The 20,599-nt window shown below is 41.4% G+C and overlaps 1 protein-coding gene across 4 annotated transcripts in view; it reads left to right on the forward strand.

Moving 5' to 3' along the window:
• The window catches only part of PTPRM (protein tyrosine phosphatase receptor type M), a 784,215-nt gene that overhangs the window by 176,616 nt on the left and 587,000 nt on the right, over window positions 1-20,599 (forward strand). For all 4 annotated transcript variants that reach the window (XM_063077465.1, XM_063077466.1, XM_063077467.1 and 1 more), the window contains exon 2: window positions 8,851-8,973. In XM_063077465.1, the coding sequence (XP_062933535.1) occupies window positions 8,851-8,973 (123 nt within the window). The remainder of the gene's footprint in view (window positions 1-8,850; window positions 8,974-20,599) is intronic.

The following is a 20,599-nucleotide window of genomic DNA, read 5'->3' on the forward strand; positions in this document are numbered from 1 at the left end:
CTATCCTAATATATATTCTAATGAATATTTAACTAAGGGGGGGGGTGGTTCCGTTATGTAACATAGTCTTGCACATGCTCAAATGGTCTGTTTTAGAGCATGCTCATTGGTTAAATTCCAACATAATCACTGAAAAACACTTAGAAATATTTAGTGCTCCCAAGTGCCCTTAGTGGAAGGTCATTTGAAGGATAAACTCCCCTTACTGAGCACGCTCAGCTGCTGCGGTTATATAACTCCTTTTTTTACTGGGCATGCTCAGCCACTGAAGTGATACAAATCTGCCCCTTGTGGTCTCATTTTCCCTGTGTTGGTGCCAAAAATAGTTGCAATTAGCAACAGTAACTCTTCTAGAGCAGGGCCTAGAGGAGAGGCCTGAAACCTTGGGGAATGGCTTGAATCTCAGAGAAGTGTCCTGAAAACCAAATCCAGAGAAACTGAGCACCTCCTATCTCATGCTTGGTCAAATAAAAAAAAAAAAAAAGTTAATCCTGCTCTAAATTGTGGGCTGTAATCCTTGTCAATTTGTTTTCCTTTGTCTTCACTCCAGGCCTGGAGCGTCAGTAGGATGTAGAAGGATCACGTGAAAGATCTTATAAGGTTTCCTTTGGGGTAAAAGTGGGCCTTCTTCTCCTTTAAATCTTATGCTTTAATGATTTCATACTATTCTTGGATCAACTGAGTCATTCTCTGCTACTCCAAAGAAGGAAGAAAGATAAATTCCCTCCAAAATGCAAATGACAATATTTTATTTACATAAATCAGGAATGACCTTTATGGACAACTAGCCTTGCCATCTAATTATTGCCAAGGAAAAAAAAGTTCATCTTTTCTAAATCGAAGGCCATAATTTGTGGAGACTTCATTAACATTTAACTGGCTTACAGTTTTCAACCATAATAGAAAGTGCACATATTCAGTGATTTTGTCACATTTTGCCTCTGGTTCATCTTGGGATGCACCAACATAGGGCTGGGTGTTTTGTGGGGCTATATTAAGATTGTTTTCATTGTTTAGGTGGATATCACATTATACTTCATTTTAAAATTTCCAGGAAAAATGCTTACAGCCAGATTCTGTGTAGAATTTTGGGGAATACATTCATTACCCATACCATTTTAAAAATCATTTATTGGGTGCTTACCATGTAGCAGTTCTGGGATATACCAAAGTGACTAAGATACAGTTACACTCAATATTGATTTAGAGCAGAATTCCTACCCTGCCTATGGGCTTTCAGATATCTGTTCTTAAATTCTGCAGTGTTCATGAAAAGATACAAGGATAACTATTTTGTCTTAATTCTAAAACACATGGGTCTGCATTTTAAAATTGCCACTCATTGGCAATTTTTATTTGGGGAGTGAACATGCAAACTCATCACAGCCCACTAAGGCATTGTTGAGAGAAACAATGTTCATAAAGATGCTTTTAAGGGATATTCCTGCTTTAATTTAGAATGCACTGAGCCCCCACAAAATCAAGTTGGTTGAATTGAAGTTTGGAGACATGGTATCCTAAAATGTTACTGAATAGTTCCTAAAACCCATTGCTCTGTTTTGGCAGATGCTATGGTGAGCTCTGTTCATTAACTTATGTTCATTGCTTCTTACCAGGGCTCTGAGAAGATCTCTCTAGATTTAGGATTAGGGGTAGTTGCATCTCTTCTGGGTTCACAGTTAGAAAGATACTATCATGTAGTGTTCAGAATGTGAACTCCCCAAGACAGGATGTCTGAGTTCAAATTTCCACTTCAGTGCCTTCTAGCTTTGAGTCTTTGGGTAGGCTGTGTAGCCCTCTTTGCTGTGGTTTCTGTGTCTGTAAAATGGGGATCATAGTATCTACCTGTAGAGTTGGTGTGAGGATTGGACAAGTCCTCAGCAAATGTTAGTCACTATTATTAGTTTTAGTATTAATGTTATTACTTCATAGATACTGTGAATTATGTAATCAATCATATTTCCTTCTTTGCACTGGCTACCCCACAGCTCAAAGAGAAATCTGTGGGTAAATTCTAGTGCATGAACCTGGTGACATTTTTTGTTATTTGCTGGTGGGGTGAGTGGGTGTAGTTCTAGCCACATTCCTGGTGTTGTCTTACTCTTTTCTTTGCTCTACTTGTCTTGCTTTTCAGCTTAAACTTTTATAAAATTATTAATTTTTTTTATGTTGTTGTATTGCATTGCATGTCTTAGAACAGGCCATGTCTTGCAGAAATCATCATCATTACTGTCATTATCTGGATATTTGACATCCATTTACACTTCCTTTTGTATAATAACTCATTCTTTATCAAGCACATGTTGTGTGTTGTATTCAAAATTGCTAAGGGAAGTCTTTCTCAAGGTAGGATGGAGACAGGTGAGCATGTGTGCATGTGCATGTGTGTGTGTGAGAGAGAGAGAGAGAGAGACAGAGACAGAGAGAGAGAAAGACAGAGAGTGAGACAGAGAGAGAATATGAATGATGCAGAACACCAGCACCCCACCAAACTTGTATCACCCTTCCTTCATCTTCTATATATATGGCTTTTGGTTTAGTCCTGATTCCCCTCCACAAAAGAGAAATAATTTACTTTGATTTGACAGAGGAAAATGGTACAGCTGTGACCTATTGGAAGTTGGTTCAAGTAAGAGTTCTGGAGAAACCTTGGGAAGTCTGTTGCTGACCACATCCTTGTACATGATGGCAAAATTTGTCTCTTATTCTAAAAATCAGGAAGACTGTATTTTTGGAAATGCTTCTTTTCACTGTATTTCAGGGTACTGTGCTTTCTTATCATATTTTTTCATTGGACCCCAAGATTTTCTTGAAAAACCTAGCCAACTGCCTGTTCTTTGCACTTCCATGTTCAATAGAGGCGCCTGCAGGGGTGTTACCTGCATGAATGTTCACAACTGTTCAACTTCTTATGAAATGCACTTTGAAATTTTCAATTATATATTCCAACTTGTTGCACTGAAATGAACTCTTAAGAGTTATACATGGTATATATGGTGAGAAGGATTTAAGAACTAGTAATAGCTGATGCTGCTTGAATGGTATCGGGCATGTTCAAGCAGCATCAGCTATTACTAGTTCTTAAATCCTTCTCACCATATATACCATGTATAACTCTTAAGAGTTCATTTCAGTGCAGATACCGTTACACTAACTTTACACTTGATGTCTAATTTAACCATCAGAAATACCACATGAGCTTCATGGTATCTCCATTTTATAGGTAAAGGGTTAAGGGGGGCTAAGTGATGGGAGGTGCCTGTGTTTGACCCTGGAATCTATCTGCTTCGCTACCACACAAAGCTGCCTTGAAAATCAGAAGCTTAGTCATTCTCTCTTTAATTGGTTATTTCAATTCTGAGGTTGTTTCCTTTAATCTTACCTTATTTTAGCTCAGTAAACCATCTTTGCTATTTTGAGGTCCCACATCTGTTGGATGAAGGCCAGTGGTGGATCTGAAGATTGGTGTGCAGGGGGATATATCCTGGGGCAATAGGAAATTTATAGTCATTTTCCAGGGGCTCAATAATCATACATGGGTCCAGGAAGAACCATATTATAATTTTTATGTTTCCTTTCAAGGGACAAAAACAGCTTGGTGTAATGGGAATATCGTATCCTCGCCCCAACATTGACTAGTCTTTGAGGTCTGCTCTTGCCTTTGTGTTTGGGTCTATCTTCAGTGCCAGTGGTCATTGTAAACCAGATCTTTAACCAGTGTTAAATTGTTTTGTGGATGCCTACAGTATTTCTTACTGTTTAAGATTGCACTACAGGACTTTCATCAGAGTGCTATCAATGTTTCCACTGGGGGGCCCTTTTCTGTCAAAATTGATGGTTATTTCATTCTTTTTGAATATTATTAGCACTACTGCTGTTTGGGCTTAACAGTGCTGAAGCTGTTTTCTACATCAAAATTAGGATTTGCAACCAAGGGGAAATATTTCTCATAAATGTTTTCATAGTCTTCTAACATTTCCTACCCCAAATTAGAAAGTTGTTAGTATTAGGCTCTTTAAACAAATCCATTTTGTTTCTGAACTTGTTAAAACTCAGTAAGAGGGAACTGTAAATGAACAATTATTGTCATAGCTTAATATTGAGTTAATGCTGTATCTTTTATAATGGGTTTTCTGTTCCCAGTGGCATGTTTCGCCTGAGACCAGTACTGTTAAAAGTGTTACAGAAGACAGTGTCCAGGGCCACTAATTTCACTGTCATGCCTGGAGCTAATGACTAAGACAAAGCTAGAAAGCTGGGAGAGACCATTTAAAACAGTCCAAGATTCCTTGACTCTACCTTGTTTAACATTTTTTTTTTTTGATCAACAACTTGGAGGCAGCCGTAGAAAGCATGTTCATCACATTTGCAGATAACACAGATCTAGGTGGGATGACTAAAACCTGAATGACAGAATCAGGATTACAGCTGGGGTGATGTGCTGAAAACAACAAGGTGGGATTTGCTAAGGATAGGTGGGCAGACCCCATATTTGAATTCAGAAAGTCACAAAAGAGAAATGACTCAATGGCAGTGGTGTGAAAAAAACAAATGGGATTTTGGGCTCACAGAAGCTCAGAGTAGACCAACACTCTGCCTGGACTGTTGAAAAGAGCATAAGATCCCGGGGAGTAGCAAGCTGACTTCTGGCTCCAGTACTTGGTGCCGTTCTTTTGAAGAAATATCCAGAGAACACCTGTCAGGATGGTGAAGGGTCTAAAACCTTCGAGTAGGAGGAATTGAGGGGAGCAAAGCATGTTTTGCCTGGAGATGTGAAGACTTAGAATATGACAGCTCTTTTCAGATAATCAGCTTTCCTGAGCAGGAGCTGAGATTTTCTACTCTTTCTTTACAGGATAGTGCTAAGATAAATGGATAGACATTTCAAGAAGCAGAGTTTGGGCCTTTTTAAGAGGGAATTTTCTACAAGAAGTGGGGATGCTTGACAAAATTCTGAGTGCCTCATCTGTTCAGAGGCTGTCCGTCTGGGAGCATTTGGATGGAAGTCAGGCCAGGTGACCTCTAGCATCTGTTGTCCCTCTGAGGAGGTACAATGGCTATTTTACTTATCTTCTTGGTACCAGGGCATACATTGCAGGCATTACTGCAGACATGTAATACTATTCTTAAATTTGTGCTTTCATGACCAGACCCTTAATTCTCATCATTTGCAAGCAGTTATAATTAATATTTTGAATTAATATAATTGATAGCATTATATAATGGATACTACAATTTTCATAATAATTAATATGATCAATATAATCACTCATTTCTCCCATGTGAAACATTGGGAAAAAGATCAGAAGACATTTAAGAGAATGTGCAGTGGGAATTAAAATCATCAATGTGCTGAATGCTATTGATGCTGGAACAGCTGAATTGCTATGTATAAACTGCATTTTCTGTTATTCTTCTTTTCTTTATTTAAGTAGCTTCATTTCTAGTACCAAAATTAAGCAGATGTTTACCATGTTTAGTCCTGAATTTATTTTTGCCTTTAAAACTTGTATGGGATGTAAGTAAATTTAGAATCTCTTAAGTTTGAGACCTCACATGTCCCAAGTGAAACCTGTTTCTATGTTAGATTTAGAATAATTTTTTGAAAAATAGTTTGCCAGCTATGTCAGTGTTTTGTTCTGAATTTTGTCCTCTGCCATTGTTCCGGTGTTGTATTGAAAGTGTTTCTCTTTTTATTTTTTGGGACAAATTATAATATTTTTTGTCTTTTCCTATTGAAAACACACGTGGAACACTTAAGGTAGTTCTTTTAAAGTTTGGAACATAAGATCAATTTTCCAAGTTCCTATAAATCTGGAAAATATGAATTTTATTTACTTATGTATTTAATTTTAATTTTTATTGAATCAAAATTGATTATACGAATTATTGGGGTTCAACATTGAGATATGTTGATCAAATCAATATTCATAGCATATATATTGTTACAAATCATAATTATTCTTTATGCCCCTTTGTCCAGTCTCTCCCCACCCTCGTTCCTCCCCCCTCTAATTACCCTAGATTTCTTCTCTCCTTCTGAAAGAATAATGGTTACTCTGTTAATCCGTTGCCTAGATGATCTGTCCAATGCAGAGAGGTGTGATCAGGTCCCCCAATATTATCATAGAGCAGATGCTTCTTCTGTCACTCTGAAATAGGCTTTGCGGAGAAAGATGTCCTCTTCTATTCTTTGGTCTCTACTGGTGACTCTGCTTGTGTCAGTGCACTCCAGTGACTGGCAGACCATCTCTGAGGTGGTTGTAGCATCTAACCACTTTCGTGGCAGCCATGGTTATAGTGGTGGCTGTGGTGAGCCACCCACATGGAGGTGATATTTTTGGCATGCTCCTTTGTACTGGCAGTCTGCCTGGTTGTGGGGAGTGTCTGATCCCCAAATATAAGCCTCAGGACCCCGGGTAGGCCCTGAGGCACTGGTGCAGTGTGCCTGGTTATGGAAGGGGGGTCCAGCCCCCAGCTCCATACCTGGGTCCCCAAGCAGAGCCCCAAGGTGCTGGCACAGTGTGCCTGGTTGTGGGCAGGGTGTCTAGTCCCCTTCTCCATGCCTCAGGTACCTGGATGGGCTCCAAAGCACTGGCTCATTGTGCCTGGTTGTGGGGGTGTCTGGTCCACTTATCCGTGCCTCAGGTCCCTGGGTGGGCCCCGAGGTGCTGGTGCATTTTGCCTTGTTGTTGGAGGGGGTTCCAGTCCCTGGCACCAGAACTTGGGTCCCCAGGCAGGCCCTGATTTGCTGGTGCGGTGCCTGTATGTGGGGGGGTGGGGCCTGGTCCCTGGCTCCACGTCTTGGGTCACCAGGTGGGCCCTGAGGTGCTGGCATGGTGTGTCTGGTTGTGGGAGGATGGTCTGGCTCCCTTCTCCATGCCTTGGGTCCCCAGGCAGGCCCTAAGGCGTTGACATGGTGTGCCTGGTCGGGGGAGGGAGGGTCCTGTCCCTGGCTCCATACCGCAGGCCCCCAGGCTGGGCCCCAAGGTGCTGGAGTGGTGTGCCTGGTTGTGGGAGGGTGGTTGGTCCACTTCTCCATGACTCAGGTGCCCAGGTGGGCCTCAAGGCACTGGCATGGCGTGCCTGGTTGTGGGAGGGGGATCCCGTCCTTTTTTCCATGTCTCGGGTCACCAAGCAGTCCCCTAGGTGTTGGCGTGGTGTACCTGGTTGTGGGAGGGGGTTCCAGATTCCGGCTCCATTCCTTGGGTTACCAAGCAGACCTCAAGGTGCTGGTGTGGTGTGCCTGGTTGTGGGAGGGTGGTCCGGTCCCCTTCTCTATGACTTGGGTCCCCGGGTGGGCCCTTAGGCTCTGGCGCGATATGCCTGGTTGTGGGAGAGGGGGTCTGGTCCACGCTGGTGCAATGTGCCTGGTTGTGGGAGGGGGCCCAGTCCCCTTCTCCATGCTCCAGGCCCCTGGGCAGGGCCCTGAAGTGCTGGTTGTGTGCCTTGGTTGTGGGCAGGGGGGTCTGTTCCCCGGGTACATGTCCCGGGCCCCTAGGTGGGCCCCAAAATGCTGGTGGTATGCCTGTTTGTGGGAGGAGGGTCCAGTCTCCTTCTCTATGCCTTGAGTCCCTGGGTGGACCCTGAGGCGCTGGCAGTGTGAGGGGTTGTGGGCAGGGGTCTGGTCTGTAGCTCCAAGCCTCATGTCCCCTCATGGGGCCTAAGGTGCTGGTGGTGTGCCTGGGCTGGGACTAATTTTTTGTCCTTTGCTAACTTCTGAAATGAGGGAGCTTCCTGTGGGAACCCGTACTTGAGCTGTGTGGTTGAGCTAAATTGCTGCTTTGCTGCTGTTTCCCTAGGGAAGGCTTTTTGTGCAGTTCAGAGTTTAATGGTTGACCTTATAGGTACTCCCACCTCTCCAGAGACTGGGTGTACCTGGGCTGTGTAGAAACTCTGATCTGGGCCTGAGTTTTTTCATCATACTGCACCCCATGCAATTCTGCATTTCCCACCAGTCTCCTCTGAGTGGGTCCTGCATTGATTTTGGGGTGGACTGGCAGTCCTTGCTGTGTCCCAGTGTTCTCCTGGTGGGCCCATCTTCCCCACTGCCCATGCCCCAAACACTTGCCATGGGATGGGCCCTGTGCTGGTCCCTTGCGATCACTCTCTGGCCTCTGAATAGCTCCCCTTTTTCAGCTGTTCTGGCTCCTGGCCTCTGAATAGCTCCCCTTTTTCAGCTGTTCTGGCTCCTCACTCCTGCCTGGGTCCACGGGAACCCTATTAGTGGTCTTGCTGTGCTGGGGGCCACCAAGGCTCTCTTTTCTCCCCTGCTGCCTCCAAGTAACTCCATCAGAAGAGCACAGCTGTGGCTTCTGCTGGTTCCTGCTCCATGTGCTCATCAGCTCCAGCCTTAAAGTGGCCTCAGCCTGAAACCCTCAGAGCAGTTTTTTCTTTCTCTCATCGAGGTTTACCCCACTATCATAAACTCTGTAGGTCTCTCCTCCTCTTCCCTTGAGCTCCAGCGGCCCCAGCTTGCCTGATGTTACATTTTTATAATTGTAAATTTGTTGATTTATGGGAGAGAGTGATGCTACAGACAGTCTATTCTGCCATCTTGACTGGAACCCCTTCGAAAATGTGAATTTTAAATTTGCTTATGTCTTTCAATTAGCGTCTACCAACAGTGCATTTCCTTTGGAGATCAACAACTTAGCAGTATGGGCAAGACACGGTTAATATTCAGTAGTGCTTAGCAAGGGTACAGGTCAGATCCACAGTTCCTGAGTAAAAAAGGTCAAATCAAATTTAGTTTGGCATCAAGTAGGTGTACAGTTTCCTGCAGTTATCATAACTTATTCCAGAGATCTGGTTGTTATTTACGTTACTTTTTATTCTCTTACATGTTAGGTGGCTGCCTCTTTGATGAGCCATATAGCACATGTGGATATAGTCAAGCTGAAGATGATGACTTCAATTGGGAACAGGTGAACACCTTGACCAAACCAACTTCTGACCCATGGATGCCATCAGGTTTGCTTTTAATTTTAACTTTTCTTTTTAAAATAAGAGGTGCCCAAGAGTCTGAATCGTAGTACATGTTCAGTGTGTATTCATTGATTGAATGGGGGTGTTGCCTTTGAGTATGGCAGTCAGAGTCTGTCAAAGGCAGTCAAATGCTAGTGAGGATAGTACAGTCAAGAGGACCAAGAGCTTTAATTTCTCTCACTTGAAATTCTAATTAAAGTTTACTTCCTTTATCTTGGGGTATACTTTAGCTAGATTAATGGGCATTACCTGATCAGTCCTTTCCCAAGCAGCAGATATGGAAAGTAGATGGATTCTCTTCTGGCAAATGTGTCTAATGGATGCAACTCTAGCTGGGGAATCCAAATAACAAAGTCTCCATCTGTCACAAGTAGGAGAACTTCAAGTCGACTTAACCCTTCTCAGCTTCAGGGACTCACTTGGCACTGGGGAGATGTGGGAGGATGTGCAGTGATCTTGAAAGCATTCTGAAGATGAAGTGACAGTGTATAAATGTGGATATTTTTTCTGAGTGAAAGACATTTGTTCCACTGAACACCAGCAAGAATTCTACTTATTTGGAAGGAAGAGTAGGAACGTGGTGGTGTCTAGTGAGCTCCAATTAGATTGGAGCTTAGTCATTTTAGCGGACCCCCTTTTCAGACTGTAACATTGGACATTCCTTTAAAATTTTATATTTGTAGATTTGTTATGCAAATAGGGTGATGAGTGTGCCCCATTTGGGATTCAAAACATGTTATTCTGATTTGGATTTCACATAAAATAGCATTTTTGTACTTTTTAGTGAATATAAAGTTTTTCATTAATGCACCTAAATGTAGCAATAATTGCATTTAGTAAGTAACCTTATAAAGGCAGCTTTTAAATATGAAATAGTTTAATGTTGTTCTTACTAAGCTTCAACAATTATGATGCCCTCTCCTTTCCATGTTTAACTCCTTATAACTTCAAAGAAGAGAGCATTGAGCTCTTTAGCACTGTGGCTTTACGAGACTTCAGAACCTTTCAAGCTCTTAGTTATTTCTCCACATTCTCCTTTTCTGTATGTCTTGTTCTCTTGTACACGTGTGTGCTTTAGAATATGACTGTGTTTGAATCAGTGATACACTTAAGTTGGTTTTCCTACATCTAGTTCCTGCTCCCATTCTTGGCAGTGATTGGGAGAGGGGAAGAGGAGGACACAGCTGTGTGCCTGTGCAGCTGGCCTTTCCCAGATGTCTTTCCCATCCTGAAGGCCTTCTGGTCTTCTCCTGTCCTCTTGCCAGTGTCCAGCCTGTGTCCAGAGAGGCTGGGATGGCTGAGGCCATGGGAGTAGGGAAGGCGCTGAGATTTAGTGTTGGTAGATTTCTCCATGAGTGCACTCACTCTTGCTTTGTTTATTGTTGTCTCATATGAAGAAAAACTTGTAATTTTTCACATTAGATAGTTGATTTTATTATTGTGGTCCTTTAGACTAAAGCATGACTTGGAAAAATTAACTTCAAAAGAAGAAGCCCACATATTGCAGAATCTTCTTCAGCCTCTACCAATTCCTTTTGTCAGAAGATAACCTATCTCCCTTGATAAAGGAGCCCGGAGGAATCCCTTCTTGTTGCCATTTTGTCCTTTTCTTCTTTCTGATGTCACTCACTATCATATCAGACTAAGTGGTCCTCTTTTTAAATATAGAAAGGATGGGTTTCTAGCAGAGGTGTATTGTTAGGCTAATTGTCGGAATCCTGCCAATGTAGCCAATTGCATTGTTGGGCTAGGGCTAGGACTCACTGATCCTTCAGACCCATTGTACAGACTGGGTCACAGACCCCTCACATGCCAGGCTGGCTCACCAGACCCTTTATATGCCTGGCTGGGTCACCAGACCCCTCACATGCAGGTCCACGAGCTGAGTAATTGGGAAAGATCCTGGGAGCCGTTGGCAGACAACACAAGTTCAGTCCTCAGCTTTCTCAGCAGCAGCAGCAGCTTATTGCAGCCTCCCTGTGGCCCCCCTGGGGCATCCCGAGGGCGGGGGTGTGGGGTGGAGGTGAGGGGACAACTATGGATCAGAGCCATTCATCCTTTATACTCAAATACGATAACCCAGGACACCTGGGTGCGAGTCAGACAACCCAGGAATACCTAAATACCTAGTTGCCCATGCGCATTTACAAACAATAACCAAGGAACACTTGGACACATGTGCATATTTACATCAAATGCTCCGCAATATTCTGAACATCTAAGGGGCCCTGACCATTTTCCTTCACTTTACCTACAAGAGGCCACTACATGGGCAGTAAAGATCAAAGGCCAGGTTCACCCTAGAACACTCAGGTAATTGAAGGAACAAAGACAAAGTGACTTTGCAAATATATATAACCTTTGAAGACTCTTCTACCCTGAGAAGAATGAACTGGACACTTAAATGTTTTTTTTTAGTTTACTTTTGTTCACTGATAGAATAGTTGGTGATTACTATTAGGCCTTCATAGCTTATGATCTCTGAATGTTGTATCTTCTTACACTTTTGTCAGGTCCATCTGATTTCTGATAATTGCAAAAGTGTGCCCCTGACTCCACCCCCAAGTAGGGCACCACTCAGTGTGCAGAAACATGGGTGGTCTAGACATCAGTGTGTAAGTGAGGCAGGGAGAGACTACCCTCTATGTTTATATGCAGCGGTGCAGGTGAGTTTTCTGAAAATCGATAGGTGTTCCATCAGATTAAATTTTTAAAAATTTTTTTATTGTTATATAGAACTGCTAATACTGGTGTTTCTTTTTCTTCTATTCATTAACAAACTTTAGTCATTAAAAAAATTTTGAGCCCTAGTGTATGCCAAACATGATGCTAATTACTGTGAGAGATGAAAGACTATAAAAAATTATTTTTTCTCTCTAGGATCTTGTCTACTTGGGGAAAAAAATTACAAAAATACAACTAGTGAACAATCTAAAACGGTATATAATTAAGTGTGGTGTAGATTGGAAATGTTCTAAGCAGGTTTCTTAGTGTAAACTCAATCTGTTATCAAAGGATTTGGACTTGTGCCCAGATGACCCCTCCCCCTAAAGTGAGAAGTTAAATTCTCAATGCTATATTGTTAGTAGGAAAGAAATATCATCTTATAAACTTTCATCCTAAAGTATGAATTTTAAAACTGAGTATCTAGTATGTGTACATTGCCGTAAGTTTTAAATACTCTTTAGTTTCAAGGTTTTTCTCCTTTCTTCTTTTCTCCTCCTCCCCCTTGTCCTTCTTCTTTTCCATAATGAGTGAAATGTAATTTTCTTCTTTTCCATAATGAGTGCAATGTAATTTATTTCTTTCAAAAACAGATTCCAAAGCTGGTCCTTTCATGCTAAAACAGAAACTAGTTTTATAAATTTCTCAGGGTGTGTGGGTGACAAAATCAGATACAACCATATATTTTTGAGGGTTAATTTTTTTAAACCTTTATTTAAAATATTACTGTATTTCTTCTCTTGCACGTGTGTATTTGTTATCATGTGTACGCTGGTTCTGCAACACCTTAGACCAAGAGTTGGCAAGCTTTGTCCTGCTTGCTAAATCCAGCCTGCTGCCAGTTTTTGTGTGGCTTGCAAGCTAAGAATTCCAAATGTTTGGAAAAAAAACAAAAAGAATAGTAATATTTTATAACATGTGAAATTCAAATTTAAAAGGTTCATAAATAGAGGTTTATTGGCACACAGCCATGCCCATTTCTTTAAACATTGTCTGTGGCTGGTTTCAAGCTATAATGGCAGAGTCAAGTAATTGTCACAGAGACTGCTCCAGAAAGCCTAAGATATTTTGTTTCTGGCCCTTTACAGAAAAATTTTGCTGACCCCTGTCTTAGACCAATTTTGTGTCAGTATATAATTGTTGTTTTGGGTGCCTGGGTTATATTGTTATTGTTTTTTGTATTCAAATACTATACAAATATTATTCCACATTTTCTTTCATTTTCAGATTGTGTGTTTTCCAAAAAACATGATTAAAGATTTTCTCTATTTTTCCCTTAAATTTGCTTATCTATTGAAAAGGCATTATGATTTTCTTTATTGTTTAGTACCAAAGTCTTTGTCACACTGATACTGGAGGAGAGGATCTGGGCAGGCTGAATGGCCAGCCGCAACCCACCCTGTCCTCTTACCAGGTTCTTGACTCCGCTACAGGAAAGAATTCAAGAGCAGAGTCATAGTGGAAAGTGAAAGCATGTTTAATGTAATGGATAAGTATGTACTTCACAAGGAAAGTGCAGCCTAGTTCTAGAGACTGAGCAGGGCCTGCACCAAGTTTAATACAAAAGTGAGAAATACACATTCACAGACAAAGTGCAGGCTGGCTCTAGCAGCCTGCTAAAGGCAAGTTTGATACAAAAGAGAGACAAGTTTGATACAACTCAGGCAAAGTCCAGGCTGGCTTTAGGAGAGTGAGCAGCATTCCCATCTCCTACTGGGATTCCACTTTCATAGTTTCACAGTCTAACACATATTCATGATATATAATAAATATTCAACTAAGGGAGTGGTTCCTTTTTATGTAACGTAGTCTTGCACATGCTCATTTGGTCTCCTTTTAGGGCATGTTCATTGGTCAAAGTCTATCCCATGCAGTCAACATATTCCAGAATATTCCATGCTCTTTAGCACCTGCAGTGGAAGGTCATTCAAAGGATAAATTCCACTTTACTGAGCAAGCTTGGCTAGTAGGGTTATATAACCCCTTTCTACTGAGCATGCCCAGCCCCTTGTAGTCTCAATTTCCCTGTGTTGGTGCCAAAAATAGGTCCAATAAGCAGCAGTAAATCTCCTCTAGGGGGTGCCTAGAGGAGGGACCTGTGACATAGAGGAGTGGCTTAAAACCCAGAAGTGTGTCCTGGAAACCCAAACCCAAGGAAACTGAGCACCTCCTGTCTCAACATGACTGTAATTCAAATAAGGAAATAACCCATGAAGATGAATTTAAAAGTTATGATGGTGAGAGACTAAAAGTTTTACTGTAATTTTTAGCTATTTTTATTTTTTCTATGTCTTTTTTTAAGTCATTGTTCCAGTGTGTAGCATTTGTTTCTCTGTATCTTCATGTGAGGTTATTTTTAACCATATTTTATTTATTTATTTATTTTTTATTTTTTTTGTCTTTTTTGTGACCGGTACTCAGCCAGTGAGTGCACCGGCCTAAATAGGATCCAAACCCGTGGCGGGAGCGTTGCTGCGCTCCCAGTGCTGCACTCTCCCGAGTGCGCCACAGGCTCGGCCCCTTAACCATATTTTAAAAAATTTAAACGTAGTCTGGAGCTTTATATAAGCTAACTTGATAAATACTCTGAGGCTATGACATTAGCTCTGGAAATACATGTTTAGAGTAAATAAATACCAAATTCCATTTAAATTTTTGTATTTAAAGTCAACATTTATGTTATAGTAGATTAAGCTTCTGCAGCTAGCTCTGAACCATAGTAGTTTTCTTGATGGCAAAACTGTATCAAACCTGGTTTCTCTTTTATTGGTAAATGTGTGGTTCTTTTCATATCAGTTGATCTTATCCATTAGCGGGAAATTTCTTAAACTTTATCATGAGGATTACTACTTTGAGCAAAAGAGTCTTGATTAGGAATCTGAATAATAACCTGCTACATTTTGTTAGCACTATTGTGTTCAATCACTTTATACACTGTAGCACATTTTGTAATTATTCACATAGATTAAGAAGTACTGATTAAGAAGTGTTTTATTATGTAAAATCACCTACCTGGTTTGATAATGGTTGATATCTTTATATTTCATTACTGTGTAATATTTGTACCTTAGTGCTCCAGTTCTATAAAATTGATATTTAATAAGCTCTATATTGTATGCATAAAAATGTGACTCTGTTATATAAAAAAAAATAAAAAAATTAAACAATAAACCCATTCATAGTATTAAAAATGTAAAGGTAGCTTATAACTGTAGCTATCTGATACTCATAGAATTGACATTTATTTATACCCACATTGTCTCCTTAGGTTATCTATACCTCTGAGAAGGCTGTAATTAAGTGAATTTGGATCTTAGTGTTTGAGCAAACCTAATTCTCTTAATACTTTTCCAGGTAGTACAGCATGCAACTACAGAAAGCTCATTTCACTTTCCATGTCTTAGTTTTACTTATGTACTGGGAGCTGGGAATGGAGATGTTGCTAGTCTTCATGGAGATGCTGTGACTGAGGACTAAATCATGTCTGTAGGTGTCCGGATGAAAGGCAGAGAGATGGAGTAGCGTGTGTGGTCTCAGTGTGATGACCAGAACAGAGAAGGATGACGATGTATGTTTTTTTAGGGTCCCTTTCACATTTGGGAGAGATGTTGGATTGACAGACAAAATAATTGAAGTTTTCTCTTTGAGTGTATTTATAAGTCATATTTTCCTAGCACTAGGGAAGTCCTCCCTATTTATTCCAGCTTCAGAGCTTGCACAGGGTTAGTTAGTAATGAGGGGAAGATGACTATGGGCTTGAAAAGACTTTTCCCCCTTAAATTTCAGTGTGTATTCAGTTAGAAATATTTTTGGCACAGAATATTCAGACAGTTGTCTAATTATCTCATTCAGTCGGCAAACATTCAACAAATATTTATTAAACACCTGCTATGTGCAAGGCATTGTCGTAGATGCTCAGGACCACTCACTGAGGGAAACAAACAGTGACCCGTCCCCAGTGCCTTATGCTCTCAGCCTGAGATTGTGAGATTGTTCTTGATAGACAAAAGATTATATGCAATAACCCATGTTTTCCCTTATTTATTAATGTCTTTCTGGTGGTGAATATTTAAAAGGTAATCAAAATTTAGTTCATCAAACTCAGAACACTAAAGCATCAAATTTGGCTTTCCTGTATGCTTTGTCCCTTAAAAATGTAAAACCAAAACAAAAGCAAAAAGTCTAAATCTCAGGCAAGTGACAGCACAGTGTTTTTTGATCAGTCTGCTCTGTTAAAGTAATCTTGTAACATAAATGACACTTAGCAGATGACAAAATGTGCTTCTCTGCTCTATATCATTTGATGCTTGTGATGGCTCTGGGAGATGGGGTGGCATTGTTTCCATTTTACACCATGCGAGACTGGAGTTCAGAGAAGTAAAACTTTACCCAGGCTTATAGGAGAGAAAAACAGCCTCCACTTTTGTTCTTTGGGTGTCCTTGAGTGAGCTTCCCACGTGAGCACATGCGTCTGGTGAAGACGAAGTCTTTTATCCCAGGTGGTGTCTGTTTGGCTCTTCTGGAAATGAGCACGGAAGCCATCCTCTGTGGGGCTGCGTGCCCTGTCCGGGCCTGCTGCTGGCTCTACCACTTTGTAGCTATGGTCCTTGGGCAAGTTCATGAGCTCTCCGTTTTATAGTCTTCTCATCTATAAAATATTAGTTAGTAATATGTGTTTGTGGAATGTCTACCATGGGCCTGGCTATAGGTGCAGGAGCTACAGCAGTGGAGTCTGGCCTCTTGATGATTACATCCCATGGGGGAGGAAGGCAGCCAGCTAATGAGCAGAGAGAATAGGCTGAATGGTGGGCCGGGCTAGGAGCCACAAAGAGAAATAAACTTAATCAGGACAAGGGCTTCGAGAGTGAGGGGAGTGGCAGACAGGGACAGCTTTTCTGAGGAGGTGATCTTTGAGCAAAGACCTGAATCAAGGCAGGGCAGGGAGGCTGTGGAGGCTGAATGATCCCCACAGAGGAGAGTAGGAGCAGAGCCCTAAGGCAGGGGTGAGCTTTGCTGGTGGTGGTGGGTTCAGATCCTAGAGGGCTCTGAAAGCTGTGCGAAGACTTTGAGAACCTACCTTGTAGGCTTGTTGACCAGGTGAGACCACATCAGGGGCTTAGCTTTATTCCTGGCCCAGCACAATGTGCAAGATATGTATGCCTTTTGTCATTGTCATTATCGTTAAGTAATTTTCAGGGCCCGTTTGGTATGAATTCATTTCTTAGCTTAATTTTGACTACCTGTGAAGTGGGCAGTTCCTGCCAAATTTTCATTTTCTCTTCTAAAACAGAAGATCTAGCTCTTTATATAATTTTTTAATGGATTAGAAGAAAAAGGCAAGGTGAAAGAAGTCCATTAAAATACTAACAATGTTTTTATCAGAATGGTAGAGTTCAAGATAATTGCCCCATTGTTTTTACTTGACACATTTTCTTTATGAGCAAGTCTAACTTTATAATAAAAATTAAACAGTTAAAATGATTTGGTAAGGGGCATTGAATTTAGCATTATGTTAGTTGATTCTGAACCTGGGAAATTAAAATCTTTTGTTGTCCTTGAATATCTAATTCAAGTGTTTCATACTGAGGTTCCTGCCTTACATCCAGATGTAATAACACCGCTAATAAACATTTTCCCTCTCTAGATCTTACTCAGATCACCTTGGTGAGGCTTACAGTGAGTTTCTAGTTAACTTTTACACAGTAAATGATGAGACACAATGAAAGAAATTGGACTGCAGTTGTATTCTGTCAGCAGTTTGTAAGTTACAGACTTTAGAAAAATAACTTCAGATGCTAATGGTTTGTTTGGACCATTTTGGATGAGTGATCTGTGGGCAGCTCTTGGTTAAAGAGCACGAGGCTCTGTGTGGCCTCATTTCCACGTGGGTATAACAAGCGCGCTCCACTTGGTGGCCCTTCCAGGTCGTGTGGGGAATACACGTGTCAGGGCTCCTGCTAGGTAGATGCTCCGTGATAGAGCCCAAGGTGATGGATTGCATTTCACATTAATTAGGAAAGAAGGAAAGGTTTGTTTAGTTCTTGAATTATGCATCTGATTTGATTTTCTTCTCAATTAAAAAACTTGTTGTAAAATATACATAGCACAAAATTTACTATTAACCATTTTAAGTGCACAGTTCAGTGGCATTAAGTACATTCACACTGTTGTGCAACCATCACGCCATCCATCTCTACAACTTTTGCATCTTCCTAGACTGAAACTCTATCCCCATTTCACTAACCTCCCATGCCCCCTCCCCCCAGCCCCTGGCAGCCACCATTCTACTTTCTGTCTACGAATTTGACTACTCAGGGTACCTCATATAAGTGGAATCATACAGTGTTGTCCTTTTGTGTCTGGTTTATTTAACTCAGCAAAACGTCTTTCAGTAATTTCATTTTTATATGCAAAAACTTTAAGAGAGTAAGGCATTCATTCTTTAAAAAGTTTTCAAGGGGGCCAATGTAAGCCTTATGTATGACCATTTATTTCAGTACTTTCTGTTTTTCATTCAGCAAATGTTTTCCTTTAAGCTTGCTCTAAATCCCCATCTTGGCTGATTGGAAACTTACAACAAGGAAGAATAGTGGTTAGCTGTTTTTTAAATATTTGCTAAAAAGTAAACAAATTAACTTGTGTATATCAATATGCATTTTTTAATAGTTTTATTTCTTGTTTAATTTCCTGTAAAACTGTAGAAGATGACATCATAAGAGTTATGTGAAACCAAGTAATGGAATAAACAGAAGGGCCAGTCACGACAGAGGTTGAAAATCTTCAAGTAAGCATCTGAGTAGAGGAGGGGGTGAGAGGTGGGCGAGGTGAGGCCCAGAGGATTGGAGACGGGACAGTCATTACCCACAGCCTCAAACATCGTGCTGAGGATGTGGTCAGCGCTCACGTCCTGTGTGTTCCATGCCCTGGGCTCCACAGTGCAAGGCACTCATGCCGGGCATGGCCGATTACTAGAATGGAGGAGTCTACCTGGGCAGTAAGAGTTAAAGGAAGGACAGTGTGTTTTGATGGGAAACTCAGGGACAGTTCTTCAGTCTTCTAAGTGCAGATACCCAATCTGACTGCAGAGGGGGTGGTGGGTGGAGATGGGGCTGATTTGAAAGCAATTTCTCTAAAGACCAGAAAGCCTGAGTTCTGAGGAAGACATGTCCCTGGGTCCAGGGCAGTTAGACAGTAGCCTCTCTTTATAGGGGTGGGATCTCTGGGGTCGGATGGGTTTGGGGTAGGTCATTGCTCTGTTAGCCAGCACAGGCCACAGGCAGGTGAATGGTGGCGTTAGAGGAGCCCTCACACAGACACCCAGGATGGGGAAGACTTTGGAAATTCTTTGTGGCCTCAGGCCTCTGGCTCATCCCATTCTTGTTCTGACTGTGTCAGACCAGATCATCACAGAGTCCACCTTAGCACCTTCCAGACTCTCCATGGTCCAAGAAATCAAAGTGCTGAATACATTTAAATAAGAAATTTTGGGGACCAGATTATTCTTTTCACCTTGAGGCCAGAAAGAAATGGAGCTCCTTCCTGCTTTTGAGCACCTGCTGTGTGCGAGGCACTGTTTCAGCACTGGCGATGTAGAGATAAACTGGCCCGCCATCTTCCAGGTCTGCAGAAGTGTTGTGGCAAGTGAGTGCTCTGGTGGCAGCTCTGTTTGGTCACTCTCAGCCTGGTGAGGCCCCTGCCCAGATGGAGGCAGGGGGAGGGGTGGTGGTGAGGGCAAGGGGAGGGTTTCCAGGAGGTGGTGGCACTTGGGAGGGGGCACGAGAGCATGAGGAGTGAAGCTCCAGCAGGTGGAACAGCAGACAGAGGAACATCCTGTTCAAAGGCTGTGAGGGGAGGGGAGGGAGCTCAGGTGTGCATAAAACTGCCCAGGAAGCTACAGATCATTCAGGGAATTACCAACCACACAGAATAGGCAGACGAAGAGGCCAAGATAGGAATGTGAAGCAAGGGGGTGATGTGATGGTTGATTTCTAGCAAAGGGAGGAAAGAAGAAAATATTTAATTGAATGTGTATAGAGAGGGAGATTCAAATTTTCTGATAAGAGTGTATCAGGAAAAGATGTAATAAGGAAATCTGGTTAGTAAATAAGTACCAAAAAGCATATGAATATGTGGGAGAATGCCCTTGTTCTTAGGAGATTCATGCTAAAGTATGAAAATGTAAGTTTTAGGATGTCTGTGCAAAAAAAAGTGTGTGTTTGGAGAGAGAGAGTGTGCAAATGTGGTAAGATGTTAATAATTGTAACTCTAGGTGAAGTGTATGTAAGTATTATACTACTTTTCCAACTATTCTGTACTTTTGAAGCTAAACAAATGTTGCACTACAAAGGTGGGGAAGCAAGAGACATAATGGAGGTGCACCAACTTAGTGCCATGCTCATGCAATTTTTACCCACTGATGCATTTTAGGCAAAATGCTCTCCTGTCAAATTGCATTGAAAATATGTCTATTTAAAAAACCCAGCCTGAGCTGTGCCTTCTCTTTCTGAGTATATCGTGATGATCCCTGGTCATTACTAGAGAGGTTTAGTGGTGGTGGTGGACTTACGTAACACTGATTTGGAGACACTAACTTAAGGGATATAATTTTAGGACTTTCTAAAATAGGACAAATGCTTCACACTGTGGTTTTATGCCTCAATGGGTATCTCAGATATAAAAATCTTTATCCTATTGGTAGATATTTTAGTGGTTAACTGAAACTTTGTAAGAAGACTCATAAGTAATATTAAATTGTATTTTTGGATACATGCTTGCATTCACTGGTATTCTAGCCATAATATGGGGCTGAATACAGAACAGTTCATACAGAATTTCTTGGCAAACTCCATTAAATGATTGTGCAGATCATTATTTTAAATAAGTGGCC

Source organism: Cynocephalus volans, chromosome 13, assembly GCF_027409185.1.
Source record: "Cynocephalus volans isolate mCynVol1 chromosome 13, mCynVol1.pri, whole genome shotgun sequence".
Lineage (NCBI taxonomy): Eukaryota > Metazoa > Chordata > Mammalia > Dermoptera > Cynocephalidae > Cynocephalus > Cynocephalus volans.